The 18,857-nt window shown below is 38.5% G+C and overlaps 1 protein-coding gene across 1 annotated transcript in view; it reads right to left on the bottom strand.

The window, feature by feature from the left end:
- Window positions 1-18,147, bottom strand: part of insyn1 (inhibitory synaptic factor 1) — an 83,145-nt gene extending 64,998 nt beyond the window's left edge. The window contains exon 1 of the mRNA XM_081372374.1: window positions 17,660-18,147. Within this exon, the coding sequence (XP_081228500.1) occupies window positions 17,660-17,803 (144 nt within the window). The 5' untranslated portion in view covers window positions 17,804-18,147. The remainder of the gene's footprint in view (window positions 1-17,659) is intronic.
- Window positions 18,148-18,857: the final 710 nt, after the last annotated feature.

The raw sequence follows: 18,857 nt of genomic DNA, 5'->3' as shown, positions 1-18,857 counted from the left end.
AGTACATCAGAACAGCAGATACAGATTCCCAGCATGCATCTGGACCATTATGACTTCCTAGAGAGATTCAATGAACATGTTACGTTTCACTATAATCTAATTATTGTTTAACTCAATTTTCATTTTACTTTTGTTGCTTCAGTATATTAGTTGAGATAAATACTTTTTAAAGCAGCACTCAGTAGCTTCGGGATTTCTTCGCTGTATTCTCGCTTTTTGCTCGCAGGTTTCTCTCTAGAGCTCCCCCCACAGCTTCGGAATAGATATTTGACAACACTGTTGTAAAAACTCGTTGGTGATTCTCAGACACCAGAGGCTATAGATCAACGACATCAAAGCAGATGGGACATTCTTTAAAACGTCTTCTTCATTCGGGTTCGGACAGCGTGAGGGAGCGCAATAATGACAGCATTTTAGCAGATTTCTTTTGGCCGTAAAGCAATTGTTTACATCGCGAGACCTGATATCACGCGATACTTCCTGCCGCGGCTGCCGGCGGCCCGCCGTCTCAAAGTTGCAAGTGCGAATTTTCCGCTCACGGGCACCAGGGGGGTGCGAAACGACCACCATTCAACCCGAAATAAGTAATATAACCATTCCAATGACTCCGAAGCTGTTCAGTTAAGGTAAAAAAGTTACTTAGTTCACCTTTAAGGCTGCCAAAGTTAACTTCTGAAATGAAAGAAATGTTGTAATGCCCACTTTTCACAATCCAATCCATTCTAGATGAATAAGTCCCAGTTTACATTTGATTAAGGAATATTTTTTGTTACAGATTTTTTTTTATGAATATGTGATGTAATGCATATAACTCGAGTTATTTTTTCTAGTTGTACTGTATTTTTTTAACACCTTTTTGTTCATTCATGTTTATTTGGTGCTATAACTAGTAGTAAAGCGGAAGAGATGATGGGTTCACGTGCCGCTTCAACCACAAACCCACATTTATTGCTTAAATTTCCTTATAAATTTGACTGAATTTGAAAGCTGAGACTTTGTTTCAAATCAAAAGTAATAAAGCACGAAGCTTATTGTTGTTATGCTTGTCTTGCGTGGACTTGTCATTTCCTGTCCTGTGCCATGTTTTGTAGTCCTTTGTAGTTTTTCTTGTTTATTAGTCTCCCCAGGTGTTTCTAATTAGCCACGCACCCTTGTTATCTTGTTTAGCTTGTTTGCCTGTGTATTTAAGCCCTGTGTCTTGATGTTGTATGTTGCTTGTTCTTTTCCCTAGTCTGAGTCTGTCTTTGTCAAGTTTTCAGTTTGTTTAAATAAAGTGTGCTGCACGTGGATCCTTCCTCCTATGTTTCAACCGCAACGTTACAATTGTGATAATTGGATGGACCATCAATACGCCAGCGATCTCACCATCAATACACCAGCAATCACAAGCCACTAATGAGGCTGTGGTGTGTGCATACTTCCTGAAACAAATGAAACATTTAAGATAAAAAATCCAGTTTGCCTCAGATAATAGACATGACATGTCTAGTCCATATCTGTACTAAACAAGAGTGTGCAGTTTTCCCTGTTTTTATTTCAGCTCAGCGAATAGAGAGCACACTTGGAGACATTGATCTTTTTGGACTGATATGTGAAGTATCAAGACGTTTCTGTAATTCACATAGCGATTGGGAGAGATAATGTTGTGGCATATACATCAAAGCTTATTAAGGCAGACTTTAATTAATTGGCAAATGTAAGCACATCATCACACGATGCATAATTCTCCATAGGAGAGTGTGTTCGCCGCACAAAAAAAATCATGTTCTAGCCGTGCTTTTGTTGTAAGCGGCACGTCATGATTCACTCATTCAAGTTCACAAACCATTACTGACAAACAGCAATAAAGCTCATGCTTTAATAGGGATGAAATTCTGTGATAATAACAGAATATACAGCAGTTTACACAGCCGAACCGCTGATGACAAATACACAGTAGCAAGATAAAATCACTGGATAGAAATAATTTTTGTGTTGTGATTATGGAACCAAAGAATAAATATAATAATACACCAATCTTCCTAAAACTACATAGATATGGTTTAACAGTGTAAACTAGTAGTTTGTTAATATTTAGACGTTTAAATCCATCAACCTTGGGATTTTACCCGAAGGTCGCAGTCATCCGCCATTTCATTTATTGTTCCAGCCTAGGCTTTTAGTCAAACGAGCTCAGGAATTAGTGGCTTTTCCCATTAGTCGTTTAATTGCCTCTGGACGAGTGACATGCATGCAGAATTACAGACTGACTGAGGGTCAGAGGGGAGGACTTTACAGCAATTAATGAGATTGTGGCTTGTTCACTGCGTCAAATAGCAATGCTTTAAACAATATTCTTCCTAAAATCTTTCTTTCTGAAACTCTTGAACTACAGCAGCTGAAGAAGCTGAAGCTCTTTCCATCACTGAATTCAGTTCATTCCCTGCGAGTCGAACCCATGACCTTGTACTGAAACATTCGAGCTGCTTTCGAGCTGATTTCAATAAAACAGCAAAAACTGTCCAGCAGTTAATCGCATCCAAAATAAAAGTTTGAGTATAATTATTTTTATGTATAAATACACACATATGCATGTATATATTTAAGAAATATTTGCATGCATATATGAAGAGTTCAGATGTAAAATCCTCTAAGTGCCATCTGAAATGTTCTTCTAGAATGATCATTTTTATCAAGCTTGTATATTTAAGTTCAGTAACTGAAGTTTAGTAATACTGAACTTAAATATACGAGCTTGATAAAAATGATCATTCTTGAAGAAAATTTCAGATGGCACTTAGAGGCTTTTGCATCTGAACTCTTCATACATCATTTATATATATATATATATATATATATATATATATACATAAAAAATCTTAAATATATAAATGCATGTGTGTGTATTTATATATACAAAATAATTATACACAGTACACACACACACATATATTATATAAACATAAACTTTTATTTCGGATGTGATTAATCATTGCCCAGCATTAAAAATAACATATATTTTTTAAGCAATGCAATAATATTAATATGCAATAATATTTAAAGCAAAGTATTACTGCATTCAATTACTCAAATGTAAAATAAAATGCATAAATCAGCTATAATAGTCTACAGTTATGGAACTGAAAAAGCCAATAATTCTACAAGCTCTGCTAATAAACAGAGCGTTTGACTTCATCTCTCCTCTGTCCTGGAGATACAGTGGTTTCGTAACAGATGCACATCTGTGGTAGTTTTGACTGTGTATTCGTAACAGATGCACGTCAGTATTTCTGCAGTTTACTGTGTGTGTTCAGACTCGGCTCGTCAGAAGTCGTGCAAACCTCACAGGATGTTTCGCAGTCAAGTTCAGAAATGATTCTGTGCCATTCTCAGTAAATCAGCATGCTGTCAGAAACTGTCCACCGATGACTGACGTGTGTGTGTGTGTGTGTGTGTGTGTGTGTGTGTGTGTGTGTGTGTGTGTGTGTGTGTGTGTGTGTTTGTGTGTGTGTGTCACAGTTGAGTCGAGGATGGTAAAGCATCGAGAGAGAGAAGAGTTGCTGTGGTGAAAACACCAGAAGTTAAATCTGAAAAACACGTACAGTTAAACACAGATGTCAGAACAGGTGCAGGTATTTAGACACATTTACTCTTGACATATTCTAATGTCAATATATGTATGCATATATATATATATATATATATATATATATATATATATATATATATATATATATATATATATATATATATATATATTTTTTTTTTTTTTTATATATTTTTTTTTTTTCAGGATTTGAGTGTTGCTCGGTTCATGCAGGCTTCCGTCTATGTCTTTGTCAGTGAACAATTTATCCATTTATTATTATTAATATTTTCATTTAATATTTTTCAAATATATTTAAATTGTAATGTCATTTTGTCTTTTTCATTTCCTTTAAATAAATGGCAAAAAAAATATATATATATATATTATTTTTTTTTGCTTTTTATTTGCAATTTTTAACGTTGTAAAAAGCACATTAATGTTCAATCTGACCACTCAAATCAGCATCTGCTTTTTACTGTAAAACACTGTACTTCATCAATAAATCATTACATTCAAGCATTTATTACCATTTTTTAATGAATATTTATTCTTTAATCTTATCTCTTTTTTTGTTACTTTATAATTTTTTTAAAAATTGTGTGATTTTGTCTTTTTTTCCTTTTAATAAAAAGGCAAATAGTAAAACAAAACTGTCTAAAAACATGCAGCTCACTGGTAAATGTTTAAGTAGAAAGTCTAATATTTTGATGACACTGTCAGCCTCTCTCTCTCTCTCTCTCTCTCTCTCTCTCTCTCTCTCTCTCTCTCTCTCTCTCTCTCTCTCTCTCTCTCTCTCTCACTCTCTCTCACTCTCATGATGCAGCTTGAATAATGAATCTTGGCCGTGGTCAGCATCTCTTTGATCACGGTGTGCCTGAAGCTGACACCTGCGATGGGAAACGAGGACAGTCACACACACACACACACACACACACACACACACACACACACACACACACACACACACACACACACACACTCGCAGGGCCAGCTGGTCACTCACACACGCTGACTTCGATCAGTTACAGGTGAGGGCCGTCAGAAGGACATCTGAGTGGAGATTTATTACAAACGATTATTGAAGACCTGTTTCTTATAATATAATATTATTTTATAACAAATAGAATTATAATAATAAATTTTTTGTTATGCAATAATATGCAATAATAATAATAATAACAAATGACAATATAATTATTACGTATAACAAGTAAAGCAATGTTACGATAATGCTAATAATAATGATGATAATAACATCGGCCAGCTGCAGTGCCGGTGTTCTCCAGCAGAGGGCACTCTGTCCGTCTGCTTCACCTCAACATGAACTCCAGTTCCCATAAACCCCCTCACCTGGACTCATTATTGTGTGATTACTTCCACCTGTGTGTCAGTGTCTGGTTCAACTCTGCCCATAACATCCCTGTGTTTTCAATTCTTTGCAAAGTCGTGCATGTGTTACACTGCATTTCTGTGCGTTATCCTGGTTTCCAATGTCTTGGTTTTTGATTCTCTGCTTGTTTTATGCTTTTTACTTATACATAATCATGTTATTCATTAATTATTATTGTCATTATTATTAATACATAATAATGTTATTAATGTATTATTATTATCATTATTATTATTAGTATGCACAATGTCATAAGTAAATCTCTTAATATTGACTTATTATTGCATTGAGCACAATAATAATAATTGTTATTTCTTCCTCTATTTATTTTTATTGAATATCCAGCTAAATGAACCAGTGACAAAACAAAGCACATCCTACCGTTATGCTTGGAAACAAGTATATCAGACCTTTTATGTCACCATAAAATCTGAAGTATTTCTTGTGCATTATGTCATAATGTCCCTTTGATTTAAGTTCTTCACAATCCTAAAAAGTTCTGTTCATTTTCAGTTTGAAATGCGATTTCGGATCCTAACGTTTTTCCATGCTTTTTCAAACCAATGTCTTCGGTTTAAAATTCACTTCAGATCTGTTCTACATAAATATGAAACTGTTTCACGATTCAACCTCCCATGACCACAAATTGGTCCAAAACGTCCGTGTCTGGCACGCTAATCTCGACCACCTCTTTCCATCCGCACAGATGTAATAAAGACTGAAGCGGCCGATCGAGAGGCTTTAAAGGTTAAAGGCTGCCTCTGCCCTGTTGCTTAAGCTCTGGCTATAACAGTTCATGCTATCAGCAGAAACATTACCAGATCATTGCAAACTGGGTCACACTGAAATATTGCTGTCCTGAGATGCTGTGGTTGTTTTAAGAATGAGCGTTATTTATTTTCAAGGACATCGCATGGAGTCGAGGACACGCACATCGCACATACAGTCGTCCGTCGCTCGTGATGTACGCTCAGAGATTACGCTCTGAAAAATGTGTTTGCTCTCCGGATCCCATTACGCATTCAGTCCCTGTTGTAGTTAAGGCTGATAAAAGCATTTGTGCCTCTCCGTGTGCTAAGCATGCTTGAAAAACAATTAGCCCATGTAAAGAGTCAGTCTGCCATTTCTCACCCCATTAAGTTCAGCCCAGTGGTTTAATTCATGGCGTAAAGACGCGCCAGGACCCGTCCCGTGCGTGTCCATCAGAGCAAACCAACAGAGCCGTAAAGAGAGGAAGAGCGATGACGAGGAAAAGAGGACAGAAGAGCAGGAGGCCGATAGCCTGAGAGACGAGGTGTTTTCGCTCTGCTTTCTCAATGCAACAACCTCAGAAAATGGAGAAAATGTGTCTCATACTGTGCAATGAATGCAATACCTCTCTAACGGATTGTGTGTGTTTGAGGTCCTGTTTAATAAGGCACAAAATGAAAACATATTTTGCAGACATTTTGCAGGCATATTTTCCATCCGTCCATCCATCCATCCATCCATCCATCCATCCATCCATCCATCCATCCATCCATCCATCCATCCATCCATCCATCCATCCATCCATCCATCCATCCATCTATCTATCTATCTGTCTTCTCAATACAACATCCTCATCCTCCCTGCTGGAGAAAATGTGTCTCATACTGTGCAAGGAATGCAATACCTCTCTAACGGATTGTGTGTGTTTGAGGTCCTGTTTAATAAGGCACAAAATGAAAACATATTTTGCAGACATTTTGCAGGCATATTTTCCATCCGTCCATCCATCCGTCCATCCATCCGTCCATCCATCCATCCATCCATCCATCCATCCATCCATCCATCCATCCATCCATCCATCCATCTATCTATCTATCTGTCTGTCTTCTCAATACAACATCCTCATCCTCCCTGCTGGAGAAAATGTGTCTCATACTGTGCAAGGAATGCAATACCTCTCTAACGGATTGTGTGTGTTTGAGGTCCTGTTTAATAAGGCAAAAAATGAAAACATATTTTGCAGGCTTATTTTTATAAGCACTCAAGTAAAATAAGACTTTCAGAAAACGAACCTTGAAATCTCAGTGAAAGGATTGCATCACATCACAAGTCAACAAACTTCACCATGAATATAATAAAAAGGATGATGTTAAAAATGGCATTCTGTTCAACATTGCACCTACATGTCTACTAACTCTCATCACAGAGTGTTAGTAGAGTGTTAGTAGACTGGTAGGGTTAGAATAAGTTGACATGTAGTTGCAAAGTAACTTAGTCAATAGATTGTCTGTCCGAGGAGCATCAATATAAAGAGTTAGCAGATATTAAGCATCAGTCTACTAATACTGTAATGAGAGTTAGCTGACACATTGGATCAAAGGGGACCTTCAAAATGAAGAGTTACCATTTATTCATAAAGTTCAATGGCCGATGGCTATGAAGCTCCAAATAGGACAAAAACACAATAAAAGCGCCATAAAACGAGTCCATACTTCAATACAAGTTACACTTAATCAAAATAATTTGTGGCATAATGCAATAATTTGCAGCCACAAACAATAAACTTCAGCAGTGTCTCTCTCTCTCTCTCTCTCTCTCTCTCTCTCTCTCTCTATCTATCTATCTAAGGAGTTCTTTTGTACTAATCAACACTGACAAATCCTCTCGATTGAGTTTAATTTGTACTGAAGCTGAAGCTATTGAACATTTAGAATAAAGTGCGTGAGTCATATGGACCACTTACAGTATCTGTTTTTGCTGTTTTTGCTGTTTTTAGGGCTTTTTGTTTCTTTAAAATGTGTTATACTGAAGAAAACAAAGTGCCTACGGGCTTAGAATTGACATGAGAGTGAGTAAATGGTGGCAGAATTTTCATTTTTAGGTGAACTATTCCTTTAAGTCAAGTGGAAATCTTTGCCTCGGTGTCCAGGAAGCCTCTAATGGCCACTAGAGATGGAGGACCCGGTGCGAGCCGAAGTGGGAGCTAATCCATGGCTTTTACCAGCATGATGAGGCGGTCAATACCACCCTGAACGAGTCTGGAGAAGCTGTAATGAAGCTGGAAGCTCACAGGGTTTCGTGGCTGCGGGCTTGTTTGCTGTTGGCCTTCAGTTATCACAGCAAAAAGCCTTTTGAAAGGTTTTTTTGAAGTCAAGGGGTTGTTGATATCTTATAATCGTCATGTTATCACACACGGCTGATGCTAACGTTATCCAGCGCAACGTTGTCAGGCCTCTCTGAAGACTGACTCGTTCCTAAGGTGACACTCGTTAATTTAAGAAATTAATTTGAGCAAAGGAAACGAGGTCAAGAGAAAATGGAAATGGGTCTTTGAAAGAGGGTAGAGACGGAGCCGGGTTTGGCGGCTGGTTTCTCTTCTAGGCGTGCGTTTCCCAAAAGCATCGTTAGCCGACTGTGGTCGCAAGTTCCGTCGTTATCAGCAGTTCAACGAGTCGGTGTTTCCCGAAACCATCGTTCATTCGCAAACAGCATCGCAGGGTTGTGTGTTTGAGCGACAGATCTCGACCTGTGGTTAGAAGAAGAGTTTCTAGTTTGCATGACATGTGGACTCAATAAATCCTGATCTTGAGCAAAATAAGCAAGCTGACATTCAGTACAACCTGTGTCTTTAATTTAGAATACATACAAATGTCATTTACGTCTTTTAGTTTGTCGAGATTTAAAGCACTGTTTTTGAAGAGTGCACATGTGTGAACGAGCTCTAGTGTAAGAACGAGTCTATGAGTGAATCTGGAAATAAAGCGAAATAACTGAGAAAAATGAGAAATAGTCCTCAGATGACATGGCTGTAATTTATAGCAAAACATCTAGCGTTAATTCGACCTCAAACAGATTCATTAAAAGTTATTCATTATTACTCCAACGTGTGTGACATCATTAACCAACGTGGTTGAACGAACACTTTGCGACATTATGGTTTCGGGAAACAGTCGTGACTAGAGCTAGTTGATTTCTTCAACGATGCATCGCACTATGGTAGTGAAGCAGCGAGTTACGGCGTTGTACGGGAAACACACACAGGCCGGAGCGAGAGACGAACGGTTAACAGGTCCCTGGATCCACCAAAGCCTCCACATAATCTCCAGCAAATTGAGTCTCCAGCTGCGGGACGGATGGAGGCGCAGCTTTGGATCAAAGAGGGAATCGATGCACTGGCCAGTCGACGAGAAAGAGCAAACCCGTCCAGTTTTTAAAAGTAACAGGTTTTAGCATTTAGGAGTTAGCATGTGTTTTTTGTTGATCGTATTTTATACATAAGACTTTTATGCCTCAAATAGTATGATAATAATGAGAAAATGGGGGAAACATCACCTCAATTTTATTCAGAGGCCCAAACTGAGGAAAAATATGCAATTTGGTGCAGATGCTGATATTTATATGGACAAAAATAAATGAGAAAATCAATGAGATCTGTATAACAGAACAGCAAATACTGACATAAAATGCATATAAATATCAATATCTGCCAATAATATGTCTTAATTTTATGATCAAAGTAGTTTTAAAACATATAATGCAATACATTGATGACTGAGAGATGAACAAATAAACCTTCATCAAAAGCCCGATGATCATATTTGATCCTCACCATTTTTCTACAAAAAAATATGTATGGATAATCAAGTAAACCTGAGTTGCTTCAGTCCAGTAAGTGTTCATCTTGAAATTTTACTAACAATATAAAACTTATACAGTAAGTCAGTAAAAATTTCAAAGCGAAAAGACACGTAAAGCATAATTATACTAAAATACTTCAGTCTATCAATCAGACGACAGAACGCAGTAGATTGTGTGTGACAGGTTTATCAGCAAATGTTTGATCAAGTTTATCGTTTAGAGGTCTTAGAGATATGCAAATCAATTAATACAGTAAGCATTATAAGTTAAAATCTCTTTAATATCTCAAAATATATAAATATACGTGGAGACTTCATCTTCTCAGGTTTCTCCTCAATTATCAGGGCTGTAAATGTGAGAAGACTGAGTTCAGGCGGTGCATTTCAAGGGTCGGCGGCGTTCAGGTTCAGACTGGTTAATGTTTTCAGGGAAATCACAAGTATTTCTGTCCTTTATCCACTTAAATATGAGAAATGGCAGTTTCAGGTCGATGCAGATAGCAGAAAACAGACTGTTACGTTGAATTAGTTTGTGTGTCTTGGATATGTCAACAAGAAGATTAGTCAGAGCCCAAGTCACCCGCAGCTGATGCCCACCATTTACAGTCAAAAGAAATCTGAAACATGCTTGTTAGTAATGCTTATATCATTTCAATTATGTTTAAACATATTTTCTGACAGCACAGATCTGACCTTAAATGGTTGTAATTGAAAGGCGCTTTGAATACAGACCTAAGATTGGTCTCTTTTTAAAAAAGGACACTCAACATAATATTGCTGAAGTGAAAGAACTTCAACTAAATGAAAGTGTAAAGAAAGTGTAATATATATTTTACAATAAATTTGGCCTCAAAATTGCTATAAAATCAAAGCCATATGTCCAACCAAGTTGTGTTCCAAAAACTTTAAGGTTTTAACGCACCGTTTTCCAATGTCCAATTTAAAACTTTTTCACTGAATGAATTTTGGATGTGTAAGCTTTTGCAAAGCTTTCCTAATTTATGATGATTGCTAAAAGATGAGGAAAAAGGCAATAAAGAAGCGTGCCAAGTTAACAGGCTATAAACTGAAAATCATATTTATATTTCTTCAATATTGTGCACTGAAAAAAAATCGTTGTACATGTTCACTCAGAAATTGCTAGAAAATGTCATGCATTATTACAAAGAAATGGCAAGTAACATTGAATCAAATATGAAATTTTGAAGTAGAAAGATTGAAATAGTGTTTAAAGCAAACGCCAATAAGCGTTGCTTTATTTACATCTTTTGACAGTGTAGTTTGGGCTATGATTAGATGTTGACCAGGAACATCTACTTTTGCTTCTGAATCAGTCTAAGCTTGGCTTCTGAACAAACCACTGTTGGATCTGATGAATCGGCATGAAAGAATCTCTGCATTCGCATTATTATTATTATTAGTAGTAGTAGTAACAGTACTAGTAGTAATGTAATAGGGGGCCCAACCTAATTTTCTTTCATAGGGCCCAAAATTGCTAGCGGCGCTATTCTTCTGGTGAATAGCGTGCAGCATAGCGGACGGCGTGCAGAAGGAATCTAAGACGGAGTAAACAGTCTTTGATTCGGGGTTTAATCCCCCCGTGCCGAGAGACGCTCCGGTCACACACTCGCTCTGTCTGTCGTGGGACTGAGACTTTATCCTCATCACTTGCTACTATCTCTCCTCCCATCACTCATCTCTCTCTTTTCCACTCTCTCCGTCTCCATCTATCTAATGCTGTGTGTGTGTGTGTGTGTCTGTTTTCAGATGTTCAGCCCCACTGGAATAGAAAAACATTTTTCTGGACTCAAAATGTGCCTCATGTGGTCACATCTAAATTCACAGCTTTTGTTGCAGCCGAGAAGCCCAGCCTGAAGCTCAGGTGAAGAGAGCACAAGAAATAACTAATAGATATCACCATACTTCCCCAGTTTATTGATCACATTTGGAATTGCAAACATTTATTTTGTATTACAGGTTTTCTCAAATGCTATGTTTGAATATGCAAATTAGGCAACATCTAAGTAAATATTCACTAATGCGCAGAGCAGAAATCTGAAGCTTAGGTAAAGACAGGTTCAAAATGTGGTTACACTTTAATAGTTACATTGTACTTGTACTTACATTGATAAATACTGAGTAATATTAGTTAACTAGATGTACTATAGAGTTATGGTTCAGGTTAGGGTTAATTATGCATAATTTACTGTTATTACTATAGTAAGTACATGTAGTAACGTGTAACTATGTCACATTAAAATAAAGTGTTACCCAAAACTCTTGTTTCATTTTGTTGATATATTAGAGAAAGTTTTTTTTTTATAAAGTGGATTTTGCATTTCTTTTTTTCTTTTTTTCACTCCATAAATACTGAAAATACTGAAAAAACAAACACATTTCCACCATGTTTTTGGGAATAAAATGCTCTATAAATCAGGCGATGATATATATATAGAACAAACCTTCAGAATATAGATAGAAATAAAACTGTAAAGTTTGGTGTGTGTAAAGCTGCTGAAGTGGAGAATACTGACTTTAAAGATATATACGCAAATAGATAAAGTGCAATAAAATAAACACATAAAACTGTATTTTGGACGCTTTAGTTCCACAACTCTGAAACAACACAATACGAAAAGCCAAATAGCCCAAAATCTCTAAATGAAAAACCGATGTTATTAGTGTCTTGCCTGAAGGTCACAACCACATTTTCACACTTTTGACTTTACATTATCTACATCAACATAAGAGTAAACATAAAATCAAAACTCGATTTACCTTATCTTCATCAAAACACACTATCTTCAACTATCAAAAAGTAATAACTTGCGATGTCTCTGAAATGACTTTCCGTTCCAGCTGACATCAGAAATCCTGCTTGTTACGTCAACTTTTCACAATCCAATCAATTCCGGATGGATAAAATCAAATCCTGTCCTAAATCTTTTCTCGTTGAATATCCTGTATCGTATATATGGGTTGAGAACAGTGTTTCATTTTGACTTTAAGCGCTGACATGCTGTTACTGTAAAGGCCACTTTTCAACGGTACAGGCTTTGTGTGGTATTGAAAAGACACGAGCCTGCGGCACAGTCTGATGTTATTTGATCAGAGCTGCTCAAGTGAAGTCATTCTGCCTCCTTTGGCTTGATTGAGCCTTAAAAGTGCTAGATCTCTGAAAGCATCCAACATGACTGTTGCATGGGAACACAGATGTGATGGATATATGCAACGTAATCATGTTGGAAGGAGTCGTTCAACCAAAAACGAAAATTCTGCCATCATTTAATCACACTTATGTTGATCCAAACTCATACAATTTTGAATAATCCACAAGCCAGGTTTTTTTTTTTTTTTTCAAGCAATTACAATTAATGATGACGGGAGCTTTCAAGCATCGAAAAGGATAAATAATAGTTCAAAAGTTTGGGGTCGGTACGATTTTATAATGTTTTCAAATATTTTCTGCTCACCAAGGCTGCATTTATTTAATCAAATATATTGTAGAACAGTTACATTTAAAAAAAAAAACGTATTCCAATGTAAAATAGCTGTGAATATATTGTAAAATGTAATTTATTCCTGTGATCATTACTCCAGTCTTTAGTGTCACATGATCCTTCAGAAATCATGCAGAAACACACACACACACAAACGCAACCTTTTAGAATATATGGTGTTTTTGCCTCATTTTTGAGAATAAAAAAAAAAACACACATTCTTGAAAATCCCAAATTTTCTGTTTCAAAGAAGAAAGAACATTGACCGACTCAAGTGTGAATGGATGAAGACAAAATGTCCATTTTGGAGCATCCGATTCCTTTAATGAGTCGTCTCATTATTATTTTAGCGAGGACATTAAAACACACCAAGCGTTCGGTCTGAAATCTGGACTGTCAGGAAGCCATGTTTGCTGTTGCATCACCGGCTCTGCTTCTGTGTGATAAACCAGTCTCTCAAATTACTGCGCTCAGGCAGAGACACTTAACCAAGCGTTAGACACTGCACTGGAGCAAAGATAAGTACTCTTTGTCCAAATGACACTCGTCCCTCTCATTACATGCTGCGAGACACACTCTCCTCTCCGTATTGTGTCTTTCTGTCTCTGTCTACTTACTCTCTCTCTTGTGCTCTTCCCTAGAAAGAATTTCCACTCTCTTCTGACACTTAATTTCAAGCACTTGTGTTTTATGACAATCCATAGGCAGCTCGTGTGGGCCTTTAACCGGAGCCGTAATGGGACTGTTTATGTTATCGATGGCTTTTGCATGTTGTGCTCCGTCCCGTAGAGAATTCAGACGGGATTGGGCTCGCTGAGGGCAGAGCCAGTGAATCGACTCATTAATGAAATATATTGATCATCAAATTCAGTGCAACTACTAGCGGACTCCAGTGGGAGCGTTGTCTGTTTCAATCAGCATGATAATGCAACGCTTAAACAAAGGCAAATAAAAGCGACTGCATATGATCTTCTAACAATATTATGAATAATATAATGTGCTTAATACATATAGATGTTTTACTCCAAATCAATTTACAGTAGGGCAATTGCACCGAGTCCCTTTGGAGCAGCGATGGGTTAAGTGTTCAGCTCCAGAACACAATGGTGGTAGGACAGAAACAGGGTCTGTGTTTAATGGATCATCTCTAAGTGGGATCAAACCTGCCGCTTTACAGTTAAAAGCCTTCAGCAAACTGAATGAGGATACCGGTAATTGCCCAAATGTACCAAGGTAAGCATCAGAAGTGGCATTTCTATTCAAAGTGAGTGTGTATGAGTGGAAACCAAGTGGATTTTGTATGCAAAATGCTAAAAAAACAAACCAAAAAAACAACAACACACACTCACAAGCACACACACACTGCATTAATAACAAAAATATTGCAATAAGTAAGAATAAGAACTACCAACATTTTAACAGCATTTATTAATCAGTCAGTAAATGTAAAATTATTCATTCATAATGCATGAATGTTAAAGGTTGGATTTTTCCTCATTTTTTTAATTAAGGCATTAATTTCCAATTTTTTTCTTCCTCTTTTTAGTCAACTTTAGCATGGGTGTCTAAACTTATGCATAGCACTGTATTTATATAAAGCGTTTGTCTGAAACACTGTCGAAATCAATTAATGTCTAAATTTAGTCAGTTCATTAAGTCATCGTCTGCCGACCCTCATGTCGCTCCAAACTCGCATGACCTTTTCAAAGTTATTAGCTATTATCAAAATGTCAAATGGTGATCACTAGCTGTCAAGTTTGTCTCTAATTTAAGTTCAGTTGTAATTTAAGAATTTTTAATTCATGCTCCCTCCAAAAAAACCTGCCCATGGTAAAGGGTTGTCTTTATTATTAATGAAACCCATCACAGAATTGCCTAAACCACTCTCCTCGTTCTCCTACTTGAACATCGGAGGGAGAGAACGACAGCATTTCCCTCAGCGTTTGTTTGCAAGGATGATCTCAGCCTGCGGCGGTTAGCATTAATTAAAAAGTGCGGCAGCAAAAGCTTGAGGGGTTGGATTTGAGTTTGAGTGAATGGGAGGAGATGTGAAAAGATCTCAGACTCGTGTGAGATGCGAAATTCCTGCAGATTGACAGAACTGATGACTAATTCAGAGCTGTTTGTGCTGTTTTATGTAAGTTACTGGTAGAGTTACATAAGTCTTTTCCATCTCAGCACAAACTTGCAGCACTTTGAAGTCAAACAGGGTTAAAGGGTACAAACACACACGTACTCGAGCTCACACACACACACACATATGCTCTCAAACACCAGGAGCATTCGTTCTCTGTGGCCTGTGAGGGGTAGAGATGGTTTAACTGTAACGCTTTTGATCTAACGCTCCCAAACGGGAAGAAAAGCAAATGTTTCTACAAGCAAAACTACTTGCTGATGTGTCAATACAACAAACACACACAGTAGGGACTTTCCATTGACTTTTAACACAGAGCTTATGATATTTTCCTTCCGGCTAAATCTCATGGAAACCTTTTTACATTTTAATAGTTCAATGAAGATATTATTCTGTATGTTTACTAAGCCATTTTCCTCTTAACGGCCAATGACTAGCCTCAAAATGTATGTGACCTCAGCTTTTACTGTCCTTATGGGAACATTCAGTCCTTACAATGTAGGCGAAACCTCTCTCTCTCTCTCTCTCTCTCTCTCTCTCTCTCTCTCTCTCTCTCTCTCTCTCTCTCTCTCTCTCTCTCTCTCTCACACACACACACACACTCAGGCAGAGTCTGCAGTCTCATTACGTGCGATGTGACCCCATTATTGCGCATCCCTGAAGTATCATCCAGCATTGAGTGTCATCCATCAGGCAGTCCTCTAAAACAGCCAAAAGAATTAAAGATTTTATCCAACATTCACCATCTACACATCTTCCCCTGGACTGATCATCAATACTCCTTAACGTAAACCTCTACAGACATCCCATATACTCAAACACACACACACACACACACACCCGTCAGCTTTTAAACATTTGACTTTATTTTTAGCCTGATCCATATGTAGTGTGGGCGTAGAGCCGTTTACGGGCTACTCCGAGTCCTGGTGTTTATAAATAGCCGGAGCGAACATTATTCCCACATCATCAATCACATTCGGGAGCGAGGGAGAGACTCGAGGGTGTAGTTCTGCTGTAGTCTGGGCTTCATGAGCGGGACGGGCTAATCTGGAGGGGAACAGATGCCGGTGCCTCCAAAGATGAGCGATGATTCGGGAAGGGCGAATTTCTAACTGGTGTACGAGCCTAGAAATATTCAGAGTCCAAATGGAGCGAGAGAGAAACGAGTCTCATGATTGTAGCAGAAAGCAGAATTCATTATTTTCTCTCATACATGCGCAATTCTCATCACTTTCATTTCTAAACAAATTATTGCCCATTTCTGTTCCAAGTACATTTCTCACACACACAGATCTATTCAGCTGAAATGTGACATTGACGCAGACACACACTTGTCTTTTTTTCAATGCAGTCAGCTCACTCCTAAACACTGAGAGAGGAACACACACACACACACACACACACACACACACACACACACACACACACAGAGGAATCTTTTCATCTTGTAACCATGGCAGTTGGTAGAATACAGTAGGAATCCAGCCGATAACAAAGTGCTTACATAACTATAGCATTGCCAAGCCCGACTCCTACCTTGCACACCTCTTTCCCTTTTTCTTCTGCCTCTCACTTTCCCTTTCTATTTTCCAGCATGATCACTTTGTAGCAGTTCCATCATTAGGCATTGCATCCCGACATGTGTCACGTCATTGTCACGGGAAAAGTGCGCTACTGTATCTTCTGGGTAAAGCAGCTACACATCTCTCTTTCATTCCCAAATTCTCCTTTGGTTTTCAGGACAATGAAATTCGTAAATCGATGTGTACAGCCGTCTGTCGGAAGCTAGTGATTATAGTTTAGAAAGTTTTAAATATGGATATTTTTCTTAAACAAATGCATGGCTTCGCTTCAAAAGGCCTTTAGTAACCCCCCGGAGCAGTATGGATTACTTATATGATGGATGGATGCACTTTTTTGGGGTTGAATTTTTCTCCAGCCATTCACTCTCAACATGAAGCTTGGAAGAGCCAGGACATTTTTAATATAACTCCAATTGTATTTGTCATACACACCTAAGATGGCTTCTGGGTGAGTAAATCATGGGCTAATTTTCATTTTCGGGTGAACTATCTCTTTTAAGGCCATTGCTCGCTTTGTTTTTCAGTGCAATGAAGCGACATTCACGCCTGGTACTCCTTCAACCTGGAAAGCATTGATTATTTATCACTGCAACTGTTCTATCATTTGGCATTGCAAAGGATCCCGGACATGTGTCACGTCATTGTCACGGGAAAAGGCAATCTTCTGTATCTTCTGGATAAAGCAGCTACACCCCTTTCTTTCATTCCCACATTCTCTGGTTAAGGCTTTGGTTTTCAGTGCAATGAAGCTACATTTATGCCTGGAAACCTGGAAAGCATTGATTATTGATCTCGTCTTCAGGATAACACTCGAATCTCCTCGTCTCCCTCAATAGTAGAACCGAAATGAGATGAAATGAGTAGCGATCCTTACCTCCCGCAGTTCATGTGCCACATCTTTCAGCTCTTTGAGGATTCCTTCCAGCTGCTCGATCACCATCTTCATGTGGCTGCGGATCTGTTCTCTCTGACTGCGGGTCTCAGAGGGTTCCCGGGCTTGAGCTCCGCTCTGGGACATCCTTCACAGGCTTCTCACGGGCCGGGGAACGGAGCGCTGAGGGCAGGGCCGAGCCGAGCCACGATCCATGTCTGGGGCCTCCGGGAGCCGCAGTGCTACTGATCCGATCTGGGGCTCGGGACACACGGGAAGGGTTCAACATCTTAAATACGCCTGGGCAGCCGAGAGACCTCGCTGGGTCTGGGGTCAAGCCTCCTCTTGAGGTGTACGAAGGGGCATCTCGGGGTTCGGGAGACTGACACGGATGGAACGGGAGATGCCGGAATCATTGAAGGATGCTATATCCGAGAAATACACACTCCAGCGGGAAGAAACAAAATGTGGTTCATTTCATTATAGCTTGTGTGGAAGAGTCCTTATGGGTGATTCTGGATGGAAAGCTGGTGTCTATGACGCAGAATTCTTCTTTTCCATGAAGACATGCTCGTATTCAGCAACTGATCCACGGCAAACTCTCATAAAATCCAATTTAGGAAGAAAAAGGAAACTCCCAAAGTTGCATTTCTTTCAGAGAATGATTGAAGTGCTTCTTTAAAAAAAAAAAAAAAAGTTTTGTCTTTTCTGCTTGGGTTTGAAGTAAAAAAGTCAAACCAAAAGATGAAATATTCCAACTTTCATTTTCCTTGAACTGGATCTGGAATAAAAGGAGAGAGAGAGAGAGAGAGAGAGAGAGAGAGAGAGAGAGAGAGAGAGAGAGAGAGAGAGAGAGAGAGAGAGAGAGAGAGAGAGAGAGAGAGAGAGAGAGAGAGTTCAGTCAAAAACAGACAGTGTGCTTCTATATAATGTGTGTACATACGTATGTTTGTCCTTGCGCATTTGTGAATGTCTGAAACGATAAACCAAGGCAACCGACTTAATGCTGTCAGAGCAGTCGGCGAAATTAAAACTACACTTACAAATAAGTGTTGTGATGATGTTTCACACGTAATCCCCCACAGGGTGTCAGACGAAACGGTGCATCCTTCGCTCCGGGTCAGAGAAGCATTTCTCACACGTTTCCTTAAATGGAGACGGATCGCAATCTTTCATGCCCTTTTTGAATAGCGCTTTGTTC

Source organism: Scardinius erythrophthalmus, assembly GCF_964197995.2.
Source record: "Scardinius erythrophthalmus genome assembly, chromosome: 8".
NCBI lineage: Eukaryota > Metazoa > Chordata > Actinopteri > Cypriniformes > Leuciscidae > Scardinius > Scardinius erythrophthalmus.
This window is presented reverse-complemented; position numbering and strand designations above follow the sequence as displayed.